This window comes from Heptranchias perlo, chromosome 22 (genome assembly GCF_035084215.1).
Source record: "Heptranchias perlo isolate sHepPer1 chromosome 22, sHepPer1.hap1, whole genome shotgun sequence".
Classification (NCBI taxonomy): domain Eukaryota; kingdom Metazoa; phylum Chordata; class Chondrichthyes; order Hexanchiformes; family Hexanchidae; genus Heptranchias; species Heptranchias perlo.
The window spans coordinates 19469625-19495877 of NC_090346.1; the positions used below are offsets into that span (position 1 = coordinate 19469625).

Sequence of the window (26253 nt, forward strand, 5' to 3'; positions counted from 1 at the left end):
TCACCAAAGCCCTGTACAATTGCAGCAAGACTTCTTACTCTTGTACTCTAACCCCCTTGCAATAAAGGCCAACTTACCATTTGCCTTCCTTATTGCTTGCTGTACCAGCATGTTAACTTTCTGTATTTCGTGTACAAGGACACCTAAATCCCTCTGAACAACAACTTTTAATAGCTTCTCACCATTTAAAAAAAAATTCTGTTTTTCTATTCTTCCCCCCCACCCAAAGTGAATAACCTCACATTTCCCCATGTTATACACCATCTGTCACCTTCTTGCCCACTTACTTAATCTGTCTATATCCCTTTGCAGACTCTTTGTGTCCTCCTCACATCTTACTTTCCCAACTAGCTTTGTATTGTCAGCAAACTTGGATACGTTACACACGATCCCTTCATCTAAGTTATTAATATCGATTTTAAATAACTGAGGTCCAAGCACTGATCCTTGCAGCACCCCACTGGCAACAGTCTGCCAATCTGAAAATGACCCCTTTATTCCTACTCTGATTTCTGCCCGTTAACCAATCTTCTATCCATGCTAATATATTACCCCCAACCCCATGAGCCCTTATCTTGTGTAACAACCTTTCATGTGGCACCTTATTGAATACCTTTTGAAAATCCAAATATACTACATCCACTGGTTCCCCTTTATCTACCCTGGTAGTTACATCCTCAAGAAACTCTAATAGATTTGTCAAACACGATTTCCCTTTCATAATACCACGTTGCCTCTGTCTAATCATATTACAATTTTCTAAATGCCTTGTTACCACGTCCTTAATGATGGATTCCAGCATTTTCCCGACGACTGATGTCAGGCTAACTGGCCTGTAGTTCCCTGTTTTCACTCTCCCTCATTTCTTGAATAGCAGTGTTAAATTTGCTGCCTTCCAATCCACTGGGACCCGTTCTAGAATCTAGGGAATTTTGGAAGATCACAACCATGAAGGATACTGGCGGAAGTTATAAATATATCGTGCCTTTCATGATGTTAGGACGTCCCAAAGTCCTTCACAGCCAATGAAGTATTTTGAAGTGTAGTCACTGTTATAATGCAGGGAAATGTGGCAGCCAATTTGTACACAGAAAGGTCCCATTAGCAGCTATGAAATTAATGATTAGATAATCTGTTTTGGTGGTGTTGGTTGAGGGATAGATATTGTTCAAAAAGTGCCATGTGATATTTAATGCCCATATGAGAGGGCAGGCAGCACCTTGATTTAATGTCTCATCCTAAGGACAGCTCCTCCTACAGTGCAGGGCTACACTGAAGTGTCGGCCTAGATTATGTGCTCAAGTCTCTGGAGTGCGGCTTGAATCCATGACCTTCCGATTCAGACGAGTGCTGAAGTGAGCAAGGCTGATACCTTGACTTTATTGTTTAAAATATAGGTTATGATATATAGATAATAGCAATATGGTGCTCTGTTAATCCCCAATATAATAATTGAGAGGAACTTTGTATCATTTGTGTATTTGTGGTGTCCTTTCCCTAAAGGTAAGAACTTGTTTAGTTATATTGGTGGGATTGGATTCTGACCAATTCTACCATCCATTAAAATCTCGTTAAAATATATTCTTCCTGTTTGGAGTTTTGCAAGACCTGTGGGAATATTAGTTTCTAAAAAACAATGTAATCTAGGGGCGTGGCATTGCTGGCAAAGCTAGCATTTATTGCCCATCCCTAGTTGCACTGAGAAGGTGGTGGTGGGCCTTTTTCATGAACCGCAGCAGTTTGTGAGTGGCATGCTCGGCCACTTCAGAGGGTCTGTTGAGAGTCAACCATCTTGGTGTGTGACTGGAGTCACCAGCCAGACTGGGTAAAGACGACAGGTTTCCTTCCCTAAAGGACATTAGAGAACCAGTTTCTTTGTCCACAATGGTAAAATAAATCGGGTGGAGAGTACAACAGGCAGCCGGTCCACTACTGTCAGTTTCCCACCTGGCGATGAAAGTTTAAAATCTACCCTGAAATGTCAAAGTATTATCTTGTAGCGATGCATTTCTTTGTTATTAAAGCAAAAAGCTTCAGGATTTGTTAAAACTGAAGTCTGCAAAAGATCAATCTTTTTTTCCACCAAGCTGATATTAAGCAGACACCACTGCATCAAATATTTTTTAAAAATTACACTTGACATTTTTGGCCATCAGATTTTGTAGTAGTACTGGTGCTGAGTTTGTGTATGATTGGTACTGTTTTGATCACGCAGCTCAGCTGGAAGATACATTGAAGAGATGGTCACCTTCAGGACCTGAAACTGCCTCACAGCGTGCAAAGGTGGATGATCTCGTAAGAAGACTGGACATCACAGCAATAAAAGCTATCAAAGAAATAAAAGCAAATGATCCTGTGTATTTCAATGGTAAACTTAAATTATTACATTTATAAGGTTATTAAATGGTAATTTCCATCAGCTTTTCAAGTAAAATTCACAAATCTACACTGTAGTAATTATAAGAGAGATCATAGAATCATAGAAAATTTATGGCACAGAAGGAGGCCATTGGGCCCATTGTGTCCGTGCTGGCCGAAAATGAGCCACCCAGCCTAATCCCACTTACCAGCGCTTGGTCCGTAGCCCTGTAGGTTACAGCACTTCAGGTGCACATCCAGGTACTTTTTAAATGAGTTGAGGGTTTCTACCTCTACCACCCTCTCAGACAGTGAGTTCCAGACCCCCACCATCCTCTGGGTGAAAAAAATTTTCCTCAGCTCCCCTCTAATCCTTCTACCAATCACTTTAAATTTATGACCCCTGTTGAGGGAAATAGGTCCTTCCTATCCACTCTATCTAGGCCCCTCATAATTTTATACACCTCAATTAAATCCATTCGGCTTTCTCTGTTCCAAAGAGAACAACCCCAGCCTATCCAAACTTGCCTCATAGCTAAAATTCTTCAGTTCTGGCAACATTCTCGTAAATCTCCTCTGTACCCTCTCTAGTGCAATCACATTCTTCCTGTAATGTGGTGATCAGAACTGCACACAGTACTCAAGCTGTGGCCTAACCAGTGTTTTATACAGTTCCAGCATAACCTCCCTGCTCTTATATTCTATGCCTCGGCTAATCATAGAATCATAGAAAATTTACGGTACAGAAGGAGGCCATTTGGCCCTTTGTGTCCGCGCCGGCTGAGAAACGAGGCACCCGGCCTAATCCCACTTTTCCGCAATTGGTCCGTAGCCCTGTAGGTTACGACACTTCAAGTGCACGTCCAAGTACTTTTTAAATGAGTTGAGGGTTTTTTCCTCTACCACTCTCTCAGGCAGTGAGTTCCAGACACCCACCATCTTTTGGATGAAAAAATGTTTCCTAATTTCCGCTCTAATCCTTCTACCAATCACTTTAAATCTATGCCCCTGGTTATTGACCCCTCCGCTAAGGGAAATAGGTCTTTCCTTTGCACTCTATCTAGGCCCCTTATAATTTGTACACCTCAATAAAATCACCCCTCAGCCTCCTCTGTTCCAAGGAAAACAACCCCAGCCTATCCAATCTGTCATCATAGCTAAAATTCTGCAGCCCTGCTTTTATATTGTATGCCTCGGCTAATAAAGGAAAGCATTCCATATGCTGCCTTAACCACCTTATCTACCTGCCCTGCTACCTTCAGGGATCTGGGCACAAGCACTCCAAGGTCCCTCACTTCCTCTACACCTCTCGGTATCCTCCCATTTATTGTGTATTCCCTTGTGTTGTTTGCTCTCCCCAACTGCATTACCTCACATTTCTCCGGATTGAACTCTATTTGCCACTTTTCTGACCAGCTCATTGATATCTTCCTGCAGTCTACAGCTTTCCTCCTCACTATCAACCCCACGGTGTCATCCGCAAATTTCTTAATCATGCCCCCTACGTTTAAGTCCAAATCGTTAATGTATACCACAAAAAGCAGAGGACCTAGTACCGAGCTCTGCGGTACCCCACTGGAAACAGTCTTCCAGTTGCAAAAACACCCGTCGACCATTACCCTTTGCTTCCTGCCACTGAGCCAATTTTGGATCCAACTTGCCACTCTCCCTCCTTCCCCCTCATGAGCAAGATGAAGGCTCTTTCACTACTTAGGGTGTTACAAATGATTTACGGATAGGTTGTATGGGATTCCGATCACAATACCAGTAAGAGATGCTGTCCAAAGTTTATTGTTGCCAATATAATCTAATGTTAAATAAAAACAGAAAATGCTGGAAAGCACTCATCAGGTTAGGCAGGATCTGTGGAGAGAGAAAAGGAGTTAATGTTTCAGGTCAGTGTCCTTTTAATCTAATGTTAAGTTAATGCCGCATCTACTTAAACATTACAACAGTGACTACACTTCAAAAATGCTTCATTGGCTGTAAAGCTGTTTGGGAAGACCTGAGATTGTGAATATGAGATATATAAATGCAAGTTCTTTCTTAATAATTAGTTGCTGACAATCATGTCAATGTCTGAGAATATATCACAATTTGCTCAGCACAGAAACTTTATTTTACAGTGCAATTATTAAGAATGCTAACTGAGACCTAGGACAGGGTTAAAAGGATATCAACATGTAGGTACGATATATAAGAAAGTACAGGACCAGAAAAGCTTATGCAGACCACGTGGCTGGTTGCAAAAAAACAAATACTTCTTAAACAGCCACTCCATCAAATATCCATCCAATTCTCCCTTAAATTTTTCCACAATATCTGTCACATTTCACACATTTACTACCCTCTACATAAAGTAGTTAAATCTAAGCATCTGTGCAGCTTGCCTCTTTTATTTTTGACCCTGTGTGGCTTGGTTCTAAAGTTTATGGCAAATAAGGGACCAATTTAGTTATTCCCCTAAGAATCTTCAACAACAACTTGCATTTATATAGCACCTTTAACATAGTAAAACATCCCACGAGCGTTATCAAACAAAATTTGACACCGAGCCACATAAGGAGACAGTTGGCCAAAGAGGTAGGTTTTAAGGAATGTCTTAAAGGAGAAAAGAGAGGAGGAGAGGTTTAGAGAGGGAATGCCAGAGCTTAGGGCCTAGGCAGCTGAAGGCACAATATTCTTGCCAATATTGGAGCGTAAAAAATTGGGGATGCGTAAGAGGCCAGAATTGGAAGGCTGCAGAGATCTCGTCGATTTGTAGGACTGGAGGAGGTTTACAGATACAGGGAGGGCGAAGCCATGGAGTGATTTGAAAACAAGGATGAGAATTTTAAAATCGAAGTGTTGCCAGACTGGGAGCCAATGTAGGTCAGCGAGCACAGGGGTGATGGGTGAACATTTCGAGTTAGCATACGGGCAGCAGAGTTTTGAATGAGCTCTAATTTATGGACGGTGCAAGGTGGGAGGCCGGCCAGGAGAGCATTGGAATAGTCGAGTCTAGAGGTAACAAAGGCACGGACGAGAGTTTCAGCAGCAGGTGAACTGAGGCAGGGGCACTTGAATAACATCTCCTGATGTCTCTCTTCTTCACAGTAAATAACCTCAAACTCTTCAACGTCTTCCCATACCTTTATAGGTATCACTTTGGTTGCTGTTTACTGCAATGTTTCAGTGCTTAGATAGCCTTGCTGTAGTATGGTGACCACTACTTCAGGTGGCACCATACCAGTTCCTTGTACAGACTCCAGCTATACATTCCTAAGATCCTATTAGCTTTCATATGCTGTCACTCACTATTGTTTGTTTCAGTGATCTATGTACAATACGTCCAAGTCCTTCTGAGTTGTGTCCTGTTGCCTAAAGGCATATAGTTTATATTTCCTCTGTTTATTTCCTTTCCAGCCTCATTACTGCTTGACTGCATTAAATGTCATTTGCCAGTCATCAGCCCATCTTTCTAACCTAACAATTGCACTTGTTCATGTACATGTTTAATTTATTTAACTACAAAGGTCCTATGTCTAATTCCTCCACGTTGATCTAGTTGTCTATTACAGAGCCCATTGTTAGTTTCCATCTCCCATGCCTCTCAAACCTGTCCACAGTTTTCACCTCAACCAGAGGGGTTCATCTCAGTTACAATCAAGTTCTCTTTCATATAAATGTTTCCACTTGTGGGGGAGACCAAAACTAGGGACCATAAACGTAAGAGGGTCATGAATAAATCCTATAGTGAAATCAGAAGAAACTTCTTTACCCAGAGAGTGGTTAGAATGTGGAGTAGAAGGAGTAGTTGAGGCGAATAGCATAGATGCATTTAAAGGGAAGCTACATAAACACATGAGGGAGAAAGGAATAGAAGGATATGCTGATAGGGTTAGATGAAGAGGGGTGGGAGGAGGCTCGTGTGGAGCATAAACACCGGCAGGGACCAGTTGGGCTGAGTGGCCTGTTTCTGTGCTGTACATTCTATGTAAAAGTCTACACCTCCTCCAAAGTTTGTCTTTATTTATTTTTATATATATATATCTATTTCTATATCTCTGCATGCTTACCCAACATGTATTGTTGTTGAACTGGATCTCTGATGCCTGTAATGTAATATCCTCCCTCTTCAGCAAGGATCTCCAGTTTTCTAATTTATTTCCAAGACTCCCAGCATTTCTATATAGAACGTTGCATCCATTTCTCCCAGTCTCTGGATTGATTGTTTATTTTGCCTTTATGGTCCAATCAGTGGCCTCTGTCGCTTTAATCCCTTTCCCTTGCCTATCATGCAAAATCTTCCCCCGCCGTAGCCCTGAACACAAGACTGTCTCTACTTTCCTTATTTTGTCCATGAAACCCACCTCTGCTCCTTTGACCCCATTTTTCCTAAACTGTTGACCATGCAGTTTCCCTTCCTGGTCCTGCTAGCTGATGTCACAAATGCTTCCTTCTCAGATACGGTTCCTCTCGCATTTATCATCATTATCATCACCCCCTCATCATCATCATCATCGTCACCCCCTCATCATCGCCGCCGCCGCCCTCGTCGCCCCTCCCCCTCACTGCCGCCCCCTCCCCGCCACCACCCAAATCCATGCCCATCTTTCCTGCAACATCAGGTTTGAAGCTCTCCAATCAGGGTTCTGTCTGTGACTCTGACCATGGACATTTATCTTTCCTCAATCTCTGCAGCGTTTGATATTGTCGACCACACCATCCTCAGTGGGACTGCTCTCACTTAGTTCCACTCCAGTTGTAGCCAGAGCATCACCAGCAATGGCTTTTCTTCCCATCCCTGTGTAGTTACCTCTGAATACCCTAAGAATCTGTACTTGGACCCCACCCCCCACCCTTCCTCATGTACATTCTGCCCCTTGGCAACATTAATTGCAAATGTTGGTTTAGCTTCCACTTGTACACTGACAACACCTCTCCACCACTTCTTGACCCATTCACTGCTTCTCTGATATCCACTCTTGGACGAGCCGCAATTTCCTCTAGTTAAACATTAGGAAGACTGAAGCAATTGTCTTCAGCTCCTGCCACAAACTCTGTACCCTTATCACTGATTCCATTCCCCTTCTCAGGCATTGCCTCAGGCTGAATCAGACTGTTCACAATTTCAACATCCCATTTGACCCTAAGCGCAGTTTCTGACCCCATATTGCATCAGAAAGACTGCTAGGAACTAAATTAAAAGGTAAGATCTCACTGATTGTAATCTCAGGTTTACTACCCAAGCCACGAGCTGATTGGCATAGGGATAGGCAGATCAGAAAGGTGAATGTGTGGCTAGAAGAGTGGTGTGGGAAGGAGGAGTTCAATTTCATGGGTCACTGGCACCAGTACTGGGACAGGAAGGAGCTGGACCATTGGGACGGGCTCCACCTGAACTAGAATAGGACCAGAGTCCTAGTGGAAAGGATACATAGGGTGGTGCATAAGGCTTTAAACCAGCAAGATGGAGGGATCTGGTAGCAATAACAAAAACTTAAAGATAAAAGGAATAGGAGATGCGTGTAAAGGTCAGACCAGAGTCAGGAATAAAGATAACATAAACGGTCAAGGAACAAATACAGTTATAAAACAGAAGTATAAAAGGACTGTTGAAAATAAAGAAAAAGGAACAACTATTACAGATGAATTAAACTGCCAGCAATGTACACAGCGTCCAAAATAAAACGGGGAAACAGGAGGCAATAATCCGTAGTGAGGCGCCAGATGTAGTAGGACTAACTGAAACAAACATGGCTACATAAAGAACAGGACTAGCAACTAAATATTACAGGTTATAACATAATCAGAAAGGAGAGGGAAGGAAGAAGCGGGGGTTTGGAGTTGCTGTACTAATTTAGAGATAATATAATGGCAGTAGAAAAAAGGGACAGAAGGCTAGAATCAGAATCCATATAGATTGAAGCAAAAGATAAGAAGGGATCGAATATGCTAATAGGGCTATACTGCAGATCACCTAATAGTGGAAAGGAGGTGGAGGAAGAAATATGTAAGCAAGTATGTGAAATGAGTAAAGGACATAGAATAATAATCATGGGAGATTTTAACTATCCCCAAATAAACTGGCAAGAAGAGGTAGGTAAAAGGGTACAAGGAATGGAGTTTTTACAATGTGTGCAGGACTCCTTTCTTACCCAGTATGTAAAAAGCCCAACAAGAGTGGAAGCATTGCTGGATCCAATAATGGGAAATGAACCACAACGGATAAGAGAAGTAAGCGTAGAGGAGCATCTAGGCAATAGCGACCACAACGTAATAAGGTTTAAGATAAAGATTGAGAAGGAAATAAGTAATTCAAAGACCAAAGTAATAATTTGGAAAAAAGCTGATTTTCCAGGGGATGAGAATGGAACTAGGGAAAATAAACTGGAAAAATTTACTGATAAACAAAGAACTAGTACAGTAGTGGGAAACATTTAAAACGGTGATCAATAGAGTTCAGGAGAAATATATCGCACTAAAAAGCAAGAACAAACTAGCCAGTAGTAATACACCATGAGTGAATAAAAAAAAATAAGGACAAAATTGAAAGTAAAGAAAAAGGCATACACCAAGTACATAGACAACAAAGGAGAGGATGACAAAAGAGAATACGAAAAGGTTAGGAAAGAAGTTTATAAAAACAATTAGGAAGGCAAAGAGAAACAATGAAATTAAACTATCAAAGAAATTATTAACATTGTAAAAGAAATAGTAAAGTATTCTACAGACACAAAGAATAAAAGAAAAATCAGGATCCAGATGGGGCCACTAAGGGATACAAACAATAAAATCACAGGTAATGACAACAAAATGGCAGAAATATTAAATAATTACTTTGCCTCAGTATTTACCACGGAGACTAACATGGTGGGCATGACATTAGAAGAAGTAATCAAAAAAGATATAAAGATATTTAAGATAGAAAGGGGGAGATAATTGACAAACTAATCATAAACCGCTGGTCCGGATGGATTGCATCCGTGCATATTAAAAGAAGTTAGGGAAGAGATAGCAGAGTGTATATATATATTAGAAAAGGGAATAGTGCCTGAGGACTGGCGGACAGCTAATATGATTCTTATTTTGAAAAAGGGAGAGAGAACCAGTCCAGGGAATTGTAGACCAATTAGCTTAATGTCAGTCGTAGGAAAGATAATGGAATCATTACTCAAAAATGTAATAGAAAAACATCTAGAAACTGAAAATATAATAAAGAATAGTCAGCACGGACATCAAAAGGGAAGGTCATGGTTGACCAACCTTAGTGAATTCTTTGAAGAAGTAACAGGAAGGGTAGACAAGGGTAATGTGGTAGATGTAATATGTTTGGATTTTCAAAAGGCCTTCGATAAGGTACCACCTAGTCGACTCATGACGAAGGTCAGAGCATGTGGAGTCAGGGAACAAGTAGCAGAATGGATAGAAAGTTGACGACTAAACAGAGAACAGAGAGTAAGGGTTAAAGGTTGTTACTCAACTGTCAAAAGGTGGGAAGTGGTGTTCCACGAGGATCGGTGCTGGGACCGCCATTATTCACCATTTACATGAACGATTTGGACTCGGGAATCAGAAGTACAATTTCAAAATTTGCAGACGACACCAAAATTGTGGGGGTGGAGGTATAATTAATACCAAGGAGGACTGCGACAAAATTCAGGAAGACAATAAACTTGCAGAATGGGCGTGTAATTGGCAAATGAATTTCAATATAGATAAGTGTGAGGTATTACATTTCGGTAAGAAGAATAAGGGGGCCACATACTGGATAATAGTGTAAATGGGGTAGAGGAGCAAAGGGATCTAGGGGTAAAGATACACAAATCACTAAAAGAAGCGACGCAGGTCAATAAGGCCATTTAAAAAAAAAGCAAACCAAGCACGGGTTCACTTCTAGTGGCATAGAATTGAAAAGCAGAGAAGTTATGTTAAACTTGTATGGAACCTTGGTTAGACCACACTTGGAGTACTGTGACAGGTCTGGTGTCCATATTATAAAAAGAATATAGAGGCACAGGAGAAGGTGCAAAAAAGATTTACTAGGATGATACCAGAACTGAAAGGTTATACCTATCAGCAAAGATTGAGTAGGCCGGGGCTCTTTTCTCTAGAAAAGAGAAGACTGAGAGGTGACCTGCTAGCGGTCTTTGATATTATGATAAGGTTTGATAGGGTAGACATAGAGAAGATGTTTCCATTTGTGGGGGAGACCAAAACTAGAGGCCTTAAATATAAGATAGTCACTAATAAATCCAATAGGGAATTCAAGAGGAACATCTTTACATAAGAACATAAGAACATAAGAAATTGGAGCAGGAGTAGGCCAATCGGCCCCTCGAGCCTGCTCCGCCATTCAATAAGATCATGGCTGATCTGATCCCAACCACAAATCTAAAGAACACAAGAAGTCGGAGCAGGACCCGGCCACATAGCCCCTGGGCCCTCTCCGCCACCCACAGGGCATTGACCGATCCGAACTCAGCTTCATGTCCAATTTCCTGCCCGCTCCCCATAACCCCTAATTCCCTTTACTTCTAGGAAACTGTCTATTTCTGTTTTAAATTTATCTAATGATGTAGCTTCCACAGCTTCCTGGGGCAGCAAATTCCACAGACCTACCACCCTCTGAGTGAAGAAGTTTCTCCTCATCTCAGTTTTGAAAGAGCAGCCCCTTATTCTAAGATTATGCCCCCTAGTTCTAGTTTCACCCATCTTTGGGAACATCCTTACTGCATCCACCCGATCAAGACCCTTCACAATCTTATATGTTTCAATAAGATCGCCTCTCATTCTTCTGAACTCCAATGAGTAGAGTCCCAATCTACTCAACCTCTCCTCATATGTCCGCCCCCTCATCCCCGGGATTAACTGAGTGAACCTTCTTTGTACTGCCTCGAGAGCAAGTATGTCTTTTCTTAAGTATGGAGACCAAAACTGTATGCAGTATTCCAGGTGCGGTCTCACCAATACCTTATATAACTGCAGCAATACCTCCTTGTTTTTATATTCTATCCCCCTAGCAATAAAAGCCAACATTCCGTTGGCTTTCTTGATCACCTGCTGCACCTGCATACCAACTTTTTGATTTTCTTGCACTAGGACCCCCAGATCCCTTTGTACTGCAGTACTTTCCAGTCTCTCGCCATTAAGAAAATAACTTGCTCTCTGATTTTTCCTGCCAAAGTGCATAACCTCACATTTTCCAATATTATATTGCATCTGCCAAATCTCCGCCCACTCACCCAGCCTGTCTATATCCCCTTGCAGGTTTTTTATGTCCTCCTCACTCTCTACTTTCCCTCCCATCTTTGTATCATCTGCAAATTTTGATATGTTGCACTCGGTCCCCTCCTCCAAATCGTTAATATAGATTGTAAAGAGTTGGGGACCCAGCACCGACCCCTGTGGAACACCACTGGTTACTGGTTGCCAGTCCGAAAATGAACCATTTATCCCAACTCTCTGCTTCCTGTTTGATAACTAATCCTCCACCCATGCCAGAATATTACCCCCAATCCCGTGATTTTTTATCTTAAGTAATAATCTTTTATGTGGCACCTTGTCGAATGCCTTCTGGAAGTCTAAATACACTACGTCCACTGGTTCCCCTTTATCCACCCTATACGTTATATCCTCGAAGAACTCAAGCAAATTTGTCAGACATGACTTCCCCTTCATAAAGCCATGCTGACTTTGTCCTATTAAATTATGCTTATCTAAATGTTCCGTTACTGTCTCCTTAATAATAGACTCCAAAATTTTACCCACCACAGATGTTAAGCTAACTGGCCTATAATTTCCAGCCTTCTGCCTACTACCCTTTTTAAATAACGGTGTTACATTAGCAGTTTTCCAATCTGCCGGGACCTCTCCTGAGTCCAGGGAATTTTGGAAAACTATCACCAAAGCATCCACAATCCCTACTGCCACTTCCCTCAAGACCCTAGGATGGAAGCCAGAGAGTAGTTAAAATGTGGGACTCGCTACCACAAGGAGTAGCTGAGGCGACTAGCATAGATGCATTTAAGGGGAAGCTAGATAAACACGAGGGAGAAAGGAATAGAAGGTTATGCTGATAGGGTTCGATGAATTAGGGAGGGAGGAGGCTCATGTGGAGCATAAGCACCTGCATGGACCTGTTGGGCTGTACATTCTATGTAATATTTCCACCTATACAACATCACCTGTCTGTCTCCTGCCTCAGCCTGTTTGCTGCTGGAACCCTCAACCATGCCTTTGTGACCTCCAGATTTGACTATTCCAATGCTCTCTTGTCCAACTTACCATTCTCCACCCTCCATAAACTTCAGATCATCTAAAACTCTGCTGCCCAAATCCTATCCTGAAGCATGTCCCGCTCACCCATCATCCCTGTCCTTGCTGACCTATATTGGCTCCTAGTCCACCAATGCCCCATATCTAAAATTCTCAACCTCGTGTTTAAATCCCTTCATGGCCTCATCCCTCCCTATCTCTATAACCTCCGCAACTGTCTAGGCCCGACGCTTTGGAATGCCCTCCCTTTCCTCTTTTTAAGGCTCCCCTTAAAACCCACCTCTTTGTCTTGCCATCCATTTTTGTCTGACTACATCTCTGAAGTACCTTGGGATACTTTTTCCACATTAAAGGGGCCATGTATTCTTCTATTCCACACCTTTATCTGCTGTATCAGTATCTACACTTGGACTGCCAACTACCAGTTCTGTACAATAACTTGTAACTTATTTTTTCTATCCCCATCAGTCTTTATTTCCACTTTTTGAATTATCGGTTTGCTTCGTTGTATTAGTTTAAACCCCCCTTGCCCACACTACCTTAAATATCCTTTCTCTACGGAAAATTATATTAGTCCAATTCAAATGAAGTGTGCCCCATCTGTATAATTTCCCATTCCCCAGTATCGGAGCTTGATTGTGGTGATTCTTAATCGCCCTCTGAAATGGCTTAGCAAGCCACTCATCTGTACAATCTCGATACAAAAATTCATAGTAAGAATAAAACCGGACAGACTACCTGGCATCAGACTGCTAGGCACCGGACATGCCAAAGGCAAACCAAGCCCAGTCGACCCTGCAAAGTCCTCCTTACCAACATCTGGGGACTTGTCCCAAAATTGGGATAGCTGTCCCACAGACTAGTTAAGCAACAGCCTGAAATAGCCATACTCACAGAATCATACCTTTCAGCCAATGTCCCAGACTCTTTCATTACCATCCCTGGGTATGTCCTGTCCCACCAGAAGGACAGACCCACCAGAGGTGGTGGTGGTACAGTGATATACAGTCAGGAAGGAGTGGCCCTGGGAGTCCTTAACATTGACTCCAGACCCCATGAAATCTCATGGCATCAGGTCAAACATGGGCAAGGAAACCTCCTGCTGATTGCCACCCACTGCCCTCCCTCAGCTGATGAATCAGTCCTCCTCCATGTTGAGCACCACTTGGAGGAAGCACTGAGGGTAGCAAGGGCACGGAATGTACTCTGGGTGGGGGACTTCAATGTCCATCACCAAGAGTGGCTTGGTAGCACCACTACTGACCGAGCTGGCTGAGTCCTGAAGGATATAGCTGCCAGATTGGGCCTGCAGCAGGTGGTGAGTGAACCAACACAAGGGAAAACCTACTTGACCTCGTCCTCACCAATCTACCTGTCGCAGATGCATCTGTCCATGACAGTATTGGTAGGAGTGACCACTGCACAGTCCTTGTGGAGACGAAGTCCCGTCTTCACATTGAGGACACCATCCGACGTATTGTGTGGCACTACCACCGTGTTAAATGGGATAGATTCAGAACACATCTAGCAGCTCAAAACTGGACATCCAAAACTGTGGGCCATCAGCAGCAGCAGAATTGTATTCCAGCACAATCTGTAACCTCATGGTCCGGCATATTCCTCACTCTACCATTACCAACAAGCCAGGGGATCAACCCTGGGTCAATGAGGAGTGCTGAAGAGCATGCCAGGAGCAGCACCAGGCGTACCTAAAAATGAGGTACCAACCTGGTGAAGCTACAACACAGGACTACATGCATGCTAAACAGCGGAAGCAACATTGCTAAGTGATTCCACAACCAATGGATCAGATCAAAGCTCTGCTGTCCTACCACATCCAGTTGCAACCATCTTCAGCCAGAAGTGCCGAGTAGATGATCCATCTCGGCCGCCTCCCGAGATCCCCACCATCACAGAAGCCAGTCTTCCGCCAATTCGATTCACTCCATGTGATATCAAGAAATGGCTGAATGCATTGGATACAGCAAAGGCTATGGGCCCCGTAGTGCTAAAGACTTGTGCTGCAGAACTAGCTGCGGCTCTAGCCAAGCTGTTCCAGTATGGCGACAATACTGGCGTCTACCCGACAATGTGGAAGATTGCCCAGATATGTCCTGCCCACAAAAAGCAGGACAAATCCAATCCGGCCAATTACCGCCCCATCAGTCGTGTCTCAATCATCAGTAAAGTGATGGAAGGTGTCGTCGACAGTGCTATCAAGTGGCACTTACTCACCAAAACCTGCTCACCGATGCTCGGTTTGGTTTCCGCCAGGGTCACTCGGCTCCAGACCTCATTACAGCCTTGGTCCAAACATGGACAAAAGAGCTGAATTCCAGATGTGAGGTGAGAGTAACTGCCTTTGACATCAAGGCAGCATTTGACCGAGTGTGGCACCAAGAAACCCTTGTAAAATTGAAGTCAATGGGAATCGGGGGAAAACTCTCCAGAGGCTGGAGTCATACCTAGCACAAAGGAAGATGGTAGTGGTTGCTGGAGGCCAATCATTTCAGCCCCAGGACATTGCTGCAGGAGTTCCTCAGGGCCCAACCACCTTTAGCTGCTTTATCAATGACCTTCCCTCCATCATAAGGTCAGAAATGGGGATGTTCGCTGATTGCATAGTGTTCAGTTCCATTCACAACCCCTCAGATAATGAAGCAGTCTGTGCTCGCTGCAGCAAGACCTGGACAACATCCAGGCTTGGGCTGATAAATGGCAAGTAACATTCGCGCCAGCCAAGTGCCAGGTAATGACCATCTCCAACAAGAGAGAGTGCAACCACCTCCCCATGACGTTCAAAGGCATTACCATCACCGAATGCCCCACCATCAACGTCCTGGGGGTCACCATTGACCAGAAACTTAACTGGACCAGCCACATAAATACCGTGGATACAAGAGCAGGTCAGAGGCTGGGTATTCTGTGGTAAGTGACTCACCTCCTGACTCCCCAAAGCCTTTCCACCATCCACAAGGTACAAGTCAGGAGTGTGATGGAATACTCTCCACTTGCCTGGATGAGTGCAGCTCCAATAACACTCAAGAAGCTCGACACCATCCAGAACAAAGCAGCCCGCTTGATTGGCACCCCATCCACCACCCTAATCATTCACTACCTTCACCACCGGCGCATTGTGGCTGCAGTGTGCACCATCCACAGGATGCACTGCAGCAATTCGCCAAGATTTCTCCAACAGCACCTCCCAAACCCACGATCTCTACTACCTAAAAGGACAAGGGCAACAGGCACAGGGGAACAATACCACCTGCACGTTCCCCTCCAAGTCACACCCATCCCGACTTGGAAACATATCGCCGTTCCTTCATCGTCGCTGGTTCAAAATCCTGGAACTCCCTTCCTAACAGCACTGTGGGAGAACCTTCACTGCACGGACTGCAGCGGTTCAAGAAGGCGGCTCACCACCACCTTCTCAAAGGCAATTAGGGACGGGCAATAAATGCTGGCCTCGCCAGCGACGCCCACATCCCATGAACGAATAAAAAAAGAACAGAATGGTTTAGGTGTGCTGATTAAAAATCAGGATCTGGGCAAGACTTCAGTGGTTACGACACCCGGTGAATTTTAACTGTTTACTCACCTAGTTTCCACTGGGTGGATAGGGTTAAAATCCACCCCCAACGTGCATTGCATTGGTACACCAACACACTGCAGCACTACCTCATGTGAGAAGACAATTTGATCTATCTATGAAGACTCTTTGTCTTATAAGTAGCGCATTAAATTCCAGCGACAAGCAAGCTTCCTTACTTATACACATGTTTTTATCAGCCAGGATCTAAGGTGACCTTGTATCTGTTTTCTGTCCTGTCCTATTAAGTACTCATCAATGACCCATGGTCACATGTAGAATTTGAATAGCCTATTTGTAAAAGATGAGAATATGTCAGAATAGCATCTTAGGAAGTAAAGAATTTTATACCTAGTCTTTTTCAATATCTTCCAACAATGAAACTTTTTTGTATGATTTAATAAGTTATACTGCTTTCCTTTTTTAAAAAAACAGAGCAATTTACATCATGTGCCATGTTACAAAACCACAAGTTAAAATGGAAGAATGATTTCTTTACAAGAGATTTTTTGGCTAAGTACAAGATTTCTTTGAAAGCTTTTTGTGATGTAAAGTTAGTTAGTTTTCACCCAGGTGGAATGTTTGGCAGAAACACTAATTTCAGCCCATATTTCAGGAAATGGGAACTAAAATCCAATCTAAAATAAATAACAATATCTATTCACTAATCAGCATAAAGAGCTGTCAGCCAACAGGGTGCTCAGTATTCATATGTTTAATTCACCTTGCAATTAAATCCACTGATTGTCAACAGTTTATACAAAGACATTACACTATGCTAAATTATGCAAGTTGTTGAAGATTATAACTTGATGTAATTTTCAAAAATGAATTCTGAAATAAAGTATTCCAGTGTTGTCAGCTTTGAGGCATCTAGAGGAGTATCAGCTTTATACCATCATGACTACAGTGTAGACAATTGAATTGGTCGGTAGACTCCCATTCTATTGTGCTGTGTCCAGTGAAAGAGCTAAAGCTCTTATTGTTATTCCGAATGAACTCACATTCATTAGATCTAGAAATTGCACAGAACCACCGAAGTAATAGAGGCCTCCCACTGGAAGAAAGCAAGGATCAGTTATGCAAGCTTACTACATATTTACAACTCAAGAACATATTGGGCATTAAAGGAAAGGACTTGTATAAATATACAGTGCCTTTCATGTCCTCAGGACATCCGAAAGCACTTCCCAGAAATTGATAAGTGTAGTCACTGCTATGTAAGAAAACGCAGCAACCAACCTGCGCACAGCAAGGTCCTACAAACAGCAATGAGACAAATAATCAGACAATCCGCTTTAATGATGTTGGCTGAGGGGAAAAAAGTTGGCCAGGTTACCGGGCCATCTCCCCTTCCCTTCCTCAAACAGTGCCATGGGACCTTCCAGGTCTACCCGAACAGGCAGGCAGACAGGGCCTCGGTTCAATGTCCCATCCGAAAGACGACATCCATAACAGTGCAACACTCCCTCAGAACTGCATTGAAATGCCAGGCCAGGCCTTGCGCTCAAGTCTGTGGAGTGGAGCTTGAACCATGACCTTCTGACTCGGAGAGGGGGGGGCGATACCACTAAGCCAAGGCTGACTTGATGTACTACTGAGTAAGTAACTCAAAATTTCTCTTCCATGTTTACAATATTCAGGAACTTTTATTCTCCCAGAAATCTAATCTTGAATTTTGACATTGTTTCTGCCTCAATCACTAACACTGGAGTGAGTTCCACAGCCTCACAACTCTCTTTGTAAAGAAGTTTCTCCTGCCCTTTATTCTAAATCTCTTAAATTTAATCTTGTATCTATGAATCACAGAATCATGGAAATTTACGGCACAGAAGGAGACCATTTGGCCCATCGTGTCTGTGCCGGCTGAAAAAGAGCTATCCAGACTAATCCCACTTTCCAGCTCTTGGCCCGTAGCCTTGTAGGTTACAGCTCTTCAAGTGCACGTCCAAGTACCCTTTAAATGAGTTGAGGATTTCTGCCTCTACCACCCTCTCAGGCAGTGAGTTCCAGATTCCCACCATCCTCTGGGGGAAAAAATTTCTACTCCGCTCCCCTCTAATCCTTCTACCAATTAGTTTAAATCTATGCCCCTTAGTTATTAACCTCTCTGTTAAGGGAAATAGGTCCTTCCTATCCACTCTACCTAGGCCCCTCATAATTTTATACACCTCAATTAAATCTCCCCTCAGCTTCTTCTGTTCTAATGAAAACAACCCCAGCCTATCCAATCTTTCCTCATAGTTAAAATTCTCCAGTCCTGGCAACATCCTCCTACATCTCCTCTGTACCCTCTCTAGTGCAATCACATCTTTCCTGTAATGTGGTGACCAGAACTGTACGCTGTACTCAAGCTGTGGCTCTTTGTTCTTGACCCTTCACCTACTAGAAACAATCTCCTTCTATTTGCCCTGTCCCAGTCTTTCAGAATTTTAAACACTTCTATCAAATGTAATCTGCATTGTTCTAATGGAAAAAGGGCCAATTTTTTAAGGATTTGTTTATATTTGTATTTCCTCATACTTGGCAGCATCATAGTGAATCTGTTATACCTTCTCTAAAGCTTCATTAACCTTCCTAAAGTGTGAAGCTCAATACTGCTCACAGTACTCCAACTGAAGTCTTATTCAAGTTTTATATATGCTCATCATTACCTCTTGGGCTTTTATATTCTATATATCTCTTGTGATTAAAATCTAGAATTTCATTAGCTATCTTACAGCCTTATCAACTTGAGGCTTCTTTTAATGTCCCGTGAACCTATACCTCCAAATCCCTCTGTTCTTCCACAGCGCTGAGCCCACTCCCATTCATTCAATGTCAGCAAGGTGAGGTGATGCATTTTGGTGAAAAAAACAACAGCGGTATAATTAATGTTTTTTTTTAACCGAAGTGCATCATCTCATACTAACTGACATTGAATTCCATCTGCCACTTTTTAGCTCATTCCCTAAACTCATCAATATCTCTTTGGAGCTTCCTTTTGTCTTCTAAAGAATTAACTATGCCTCCTATTTTGGAATCTTCTCCAAATTTCGACACCACTCCCTCCAGACCTATATCCAAATCATTGATATACACAGGAACAGAAATAGCCCCAGGGACACCACTGCCCATTACTCTTTAAAAAAATGCCCTTAACTCCTACTCTGTTTTCTCCCTTCTAACTAATTTTTAATGCAGGTTGCTATCCTCCCTTAATTCTATGCCCATTAATCTTTCTAATAATCTCTAGTGTGGTATCCTGTCAACTTCCAGGGATCAGCCTAATCTTGTGAAAAGTTATAGAACATAAAAATATGGGAAAAACTACTAGAATTAAAATTTATAATGAAATATACTTTGAAATGACCCTGGCTGATGCTGCTTTGGTATATCAAGGCTGACAAATATCTTCATGTGTATTACAGCTATAAATATGGCAGCTAATTTCCACTCTCTTTTAAAACATGAACATTATTTCACTTTCCAACTCTGTCTGGCCCAATTAACCTTCAAACATATTAAGTATTATCATAGTTATATCAAGTTGCTATAGGTAAAATGGCTCAACTAAAGCCTTGTGCCTTTTATCTGATGAACTGTCTTGCCAGCATTTCATGATGTTGATATAATCAGCTATTATAACGTGTTGCCTTTTTAATATTGTCCAAATATTCTCATTACCTGACCAAGTGTTCATGAGCATTTTTGTTTCTATTATCTCAAGATTTGACTATTTTTACATTTATAGTGGAAAACAATTCCTTGTTGAGTAAAACTCAAAAACAGTCTATTATTTTTATACATTTTTTAATTGTACAGTCATTTTCCCCTTTTTGGACTGTTTCTTCCCTCCTTCTCCTGAAGATATTAGTATAGATTTTATAATCAGGCATACGCCAACCAGAGTTGTGGTGGTGAATTGTAGCATCTGTCTTATAGTGTCCCGACCCCATGTCAACTTCCAAGGATCAGCCAATTATAAAATGACTGCTAAGCTCCAGGTATGGGAAACACCTTTGGGAGCTTGGCCATTGGGTTGGAGGCAATCATGTACCGCTGTAGGATTTACAGTCCTGGAACAGTTAAAAGGAAATTAAAACATGGTGATAAAGTTTTAAAAGCTAATAAATTTTCTGGTGGGAGAGGAGAATGATTGGGAGGATTGAAGTACAGTGGCCCAACTTGATATTGGAGTCATCGAGATTCTTCTTGAGGAAATGGGGCAAAGGATTCTGAAGCTGTCCAGGAAAAGCAGCACAGGGGGTTAGGAGGAGACCACAAGTTATCTATTAATACCTCCTCACTAACACAGAAGTGAACATGGAAACAGTGCAAGAAAAAGTTCAATAACCTTACCAGGATAGCCAAGGTAGGAGAACCTGCTATCTCTAACAAGAATCTTGTGTCTGCACATATTTCCTGTCTACAAAACCTTGCTTCCTGTTGATACACTTTGTTGTCAACTTTTACCATTATAAATGTCTGTGTTCATATACATAATGGAAACTGCCTATGTAAACTTGTCATACAGGACAAAGCAGCCCACTTGATTGGCACCCATCCACCACCCTAAACATTCACTCCCTTCACCACTGGCACACTGTGGCTGCAGTGTGTACCATCCACAGGATGTACTGCAGCAACTCGCCAAGGCTTCTTCGACAGCACCTCCCAAACCCGCAACCTCTACCACTTAGAAGGACAAGGGCAGCAGGCACACGGGAACAACACCATCTGCACGTTCCCCTCCAAGTCACACACCATCCAGACTTGTAAATATATCACTGTTCCTTCATCGTCGCTGGGTCAAAATCCTGGAACTCCCTACCTAACAGCACTATGGGAGAACCTTCACCACATGGACTGCAGCAGTTCAAGAAGGCGGCTCACCACCACCTTCTCAAGGGCAATTAGGAATGGACAATAAATGCTGGCCTCGCCAGCGATGCCCACATCCCATGAACGAGTAAAAAAAAATAATTACACCAGTGGTGGCACCATTGCACATTAGTTTTTCACCTCTCAGCTCCTCAGCCTGTATTGGCCAATGTTCCAAACAAATCTGGTTACCAAATTGCTATGTTTTTTGCTACTTAACTATAAGAGAGCAGCCAACTGCTTGGGGTTTATTACCAACTTCTGTTTTTCCTTCTCATCCTATTTTCTCCTTCACTATCTGTCAGCAAAATATATATTGAGGCCCTTTACCATGTCACCCCTTCTACTGAAAGGCTGTTCATAGGACACCATTGTAACATGTCGTCTTCACCTTTCTTTAGATATGTCATGCCCCATATCTTCACCCATGCCAGCAATTCACAGCACATGCCCTCACTCCCCGTCCCTCCCTCCTGAACACCAGCTCCAATACATCTTTTCTAAATCCTCCTAGATAATGTTCCAGTGAGGAGTACGCTGGGTGAGTCATGCAGCATAAGTGATCAAGAGGAGCTAGTTGTGGTATAAGAGTAGGATATCCTTGTTGTCTGGAGAGCTAGCTTGTGGCGTGCCTCAGCTGATGAGCCTGCTTTCAGGGAATCTAGCATTGTTGCAGGCATTGGAGGATGTGCTGAATGACATACTACAAGATGGGGGTAGTTCATTAGCTGCTTTGGAGAGAGTGTTAGCTCCAAGGACATCTGTAGCTGAGTTCCCCATGTCAATGGCCCCAAGGGGAGTAGGGCATTTCCGATGGATGCTCCTGAAGCAGCTATAAAATCCTGGGGCACTAGATTGGAATGGGCTATCTCTTCCAGCCTTAATAAGATTGCTGATCATTATAACCCTGAGAAAGGGCTTCACTGATCTCTTTCAGACTATTAGGTCTTCTGTCATGCAGATGAGTGGTCATGATGAGGCAATGCCCAGTAGCAGTGGCATGGACATGGATGATGGTGCTGCACCTTAGGGCCGCAGTATATTGGGACCCTTCCAATGGCTCTCCAATACCTCCACAGGTGACACAGAGCACACATGGCTAAGTTGCTCATGCAACTGGAAAATTCATGTAACTTGCAGCAGGTCCATCTCAATTGCTGAGAGGGGAGGGGCACCCCCATGCAAGATTCTCCTATTGATGCACAGCAACCTCATATGCCTGCCAACTAGAAGAAGCAAAAAGTTAGGTTTGAGAATGTGGTCACCAAGGGGAAACATTTGTTACAAGCAGTAGTGTAAGATCGTAGCTGATGCCTTGTCTTACTAATTAATAGGTTTGAAAGTGTGGTGTCAGCAAATTTAATACTTTATTAATAAATATAAGATTAGCAGATTTTCCGTCTCCACCGTATCTTCTACTGATACATCAATCATAGTAAATACTCAAGTCTCTGCGTCCATGGTAACTTATATCAGTCAGCCCACTGGACAGAATGTTGGTGTCTCAAGTTCAAGTTGTCCCCTTACATCAGGAAACTCTTTAGTGAACAATCCATGTCACCTGACTGACCCCTGACTTCATGCTTAGTTATAGTGTGAAACCACAGCTGCAACTGAGCCCCTTTCTTATCTGAGCTTTACAAGGACACATTCCTTGGTGCTTAGCAGCATTCAGTTGCTTTTCTTCAGTAATTTTCTCATTATTCCTAAACTAACTTGCTTATTGTTAATTATGTTATTTCTCATAGTTTCACAATCATAGGTATAAACATCACATCTGATCTATTCTATTACTCACTGTCTTAAACTTATATTGTGGTTAATAACAGACAAAGCCCTATTCTTCCTCCTTATTTCATTCTGTTCCATCTAGCTGGCTCCAAAAAATGCCTTATCAGTGTTGCCTTGGCAACCTGTCTGCATTGGAGTGTTTGTCTGTATGTCTAACTTAAGCTAGCTCCAATTTCCCATAATGCATATTATATCAGCCATTTTATGTTAATGTACGTCTAAAAGGTACAAGGAGGCACTCACACAATGTATGGCTATCCAAATGACAGTTGTTAATGTAGCGTATTATTGCCAAGATTTGGAATTAAGATTAACCAGGTGGCATTAAGGAAAGATTTGTGAGTTATGTTGAAAAGAGAAAGAAAGCACAGTGGGGGAAGATGAACTAGGCACATTTCCAAGTTAAGAGAAGATCTCTCTCTCAGCTGACAAGTTCTCTTCGGGCTGCTCCTGCTTCTCAAGCTTGTCCTCGTGGACCTGGGAGCTTTCCTGCTTTAGAGTCTTTATTGTGATTTCACCTTACAAAGAGGAGTTGTGCAGTATATTGCACATTACAACAATCTTAGAAACCCTCACCAAGCTGTATTGCAGAATGTACCCGGATCGATTCAGGCACCTGAAACACTGGTTTACCATGCTTGTAAACTGCTCCAATTCCACTGTAACTGGTATCCAAGTTGTCCAAATTCGGTCTGCTGTTTGCTGCTTTAGTTTTCCCCAAAAAATAAAAAGAAAGACTTGTATTTACATAGTGCCTTTCATGACCTCGGGTCCATGCCTAAAGCGTTAAGCACTTCTGAAGTGTAGTCACTGTTGTATTGTAGGAAAGACGCTCAATTTGCACACAAGATGCCACAAACAGCAATGAGATGCTGACCATATAATCTTTTTTAGCAATGTTGGTTGAGGGATAAATATTCGCCTGGTCACCGGGGAGAACTGCCCTGTTCTTCTTTGAAATAGTGCCATGGGATGATTTATGTCAACCTGAGAGAGATGGGGCCTTGGTTTAACGTCTCACCTGAAAGTGTATCACTCCCTCAGTACTGAAGTGTCAGCCTAGATTTTGTGCTGAAGTCTCTGGAGTGAGACGTGAAACCACAAACTTCTGACTCAGAGGCGAGAGTACTACCACTGAACCACGACTGACACCCAATCACAGGGTGCACCATGAGGACATTGCATCCCATGGAAAGCATGTGGAAATGAGTATGTTTAAGTGTGGTGTTTTGAAACAGTTAATTTGCCAAAGGTTTTTTTAAAAAGCTACAAGACGTGTATTAAAGCCAGGCGCCACTTTGTGGTATGTCGCAGCTCACAGTCTATTTCAAACTGATGCAATGAGGGGCAATTATCCCATCCCAGGCTCATCAAGTGTGGCCTCTAGACATGTTGAGAATAGCAGAAGATGTTTTCCTTATACCCACACTCCCAGAGGAACTCCCTTCCGAACAGCACTGTGGGAGAACCGTCACCACACGGACTGCAGCGGTTCAAGAAGGCGGCTCACCACCACCTTCTCGAGGGCAATTAGGGATGGGCAATAAATGCCGGCCTTGCCAGCGACGCCCACATCCCGTGAACGAATAAAAAAAAAAATTGGGGGTTAAATTAGTTAACAGAAGGAGGGGCATCCTATATCCGCAGGGGGGCAAGAGGCCCTCCAGACATATGCTGCCGAGGCAGTGGGAGACAGTAGGGGACGAGGTCAATGCCAGGAGCATAACACCATGAACGTGGATGCAGTTCAATGCTTTGACACGAGTGGTCAAGGTGCGTGAGTTCAAGTGGCATGTCCTACCAACTGGACCACTAGCCACATCCACTGCTCCACACACTTCCCCCTCCCCACAACAAACCAAATGGCATAAATGTAAGAATGAGCAAGTTAATGCATTAAAATGGGAACAAGTTCTATTGAATGAGTCAATCCGAATGAGGCAACTGATCCAATGTATGCTAAGAGTTAATCGTATTTGGATCAAGTCATCTAGCCTTGTTGTTAATAAAACATTTCTAATGAATGGCATTATTAGATATAAATAATGTGAGATTTTATCACAAAATGTTGAGGCTTTTTAATCACACTTTTATTTATCATTTTGCTAATAGTGCTGCTTTAACATTGAGGTATTTTATTTCTTTACATAGCCTTTGAACAAATACTACACACTAATTTCTGGACTCTCACTCCTGGTTGGACACAAACAGACACCAAATTGGTTTATCCTGAACTGAGGGCTACAGAATGTTTTGGAGAGGATATCAGTGACAAGTGTATCACTCAGCTGTTGGGTACTTGGTATGTCTTGCCTTCAAATTCTATAAATGGTTGATATTATACAACAATGGATATTAGTGACAATTGATGTATGCTTTCTACAGTAGGCAAAATGAATGTTACTGTTCCACTAAAATAATTCTCTACAATGAAATACTTTGTAAAACTTTAATCTTCTAACATTAAGTTAATATTTCTTTTTAATGAACACAAATTGTAATTTTCTATTGGCTACAAAATGTGTAAATAACATATTATTTTATCAATGGATTCTGCCATCAGGGTCCAAGATTATATTTTAACCCCCAAGAATGGGGGTGGGTGTAAGGTTAAAGTAGCAGCTTTTTGGAGTGGGATCGCATCCTAGCTCTGGGTTTAACCCAGGCACGTTAAGATGTGTCCGCAAAACAGAAACCTGGAAGCCCCGTCCCCACTTAAAGCCGGCAAGCCGATATTTAAAGGGCCAATTCAGGTAGTTGAAACACATCAGGTTCTTAAGTTCTTGTGGATTCTGCAACAGAAATGGATTTAACTATTCCTGAACGTGTTTCCCGTGGCTTCTGCAACACTCCACTAAAACGGAGGCGAGTTGCAGCCGAAGCTCATTTGGCCCTTTAAACCTGTGATTGACACATCTCAATAAAAGGTGAGGTATTGGAGCTGGGCACTCAGTTCTCTCAGGTAAATGTTTGATTGGGTGTTCTTTGTGTTTAGACTGAGATTACTTTGTTGAGACTCAGAATTCTTGCGTTCAGACAAATTTAGCTACATTTTGGAGCCCCTCAAACTGACAAGATCAGGAGGGGGGAGATGCAATGGATCTATTCAACAGTACATCTGAAGAGGAGGAAAATTAAGATGGGGAACCCATCGCCAGAGCAGCCGCACACATTGCTGCCTGTGATGCCAGCGATGCCCTCGTCCCTAATAGGCTTTCGTAATGAGATGTGCAAATTGAAGACTTTGAAATACTCAGGCCGCCTGGAACAACCACCTCTGCTAATCTCGCCCCCCCCCCCCAGCTTTGCACAGAACAGTCCACACATGGACTCATTAGACATGTGCCCAATGGGTGGCATCATGTCTTGAAATTCATGATAAAACACAT

General features: G+C 42.6%; 1 protein-coding gene across 1 annotated transcript in view; it reads left to right on the top strand.

The window, feature by feature from the left end:
* c22h16orf89 (chromosome 22 C16orf89 homolog) overlaps positions 1 to 26253 on the top strand; it is an 85587-nt gene that overhangs the window by 17456 nt on the left and 41878 nt on the right. The window contains exons 2-3 of the mRNA XM_068003112.1: positions 2216 to 2368; positions 25016 to 25166. Of these exons, the coding sequence (XP_067859213.1) occupies positions 2216 to 2368; positions 25016 to 25166 (304 nt within the window). The remainder of the gene's footprint in view (positions 1 to 2215; positions 2369 to 25015; positions 25167 to 26253) is intronic.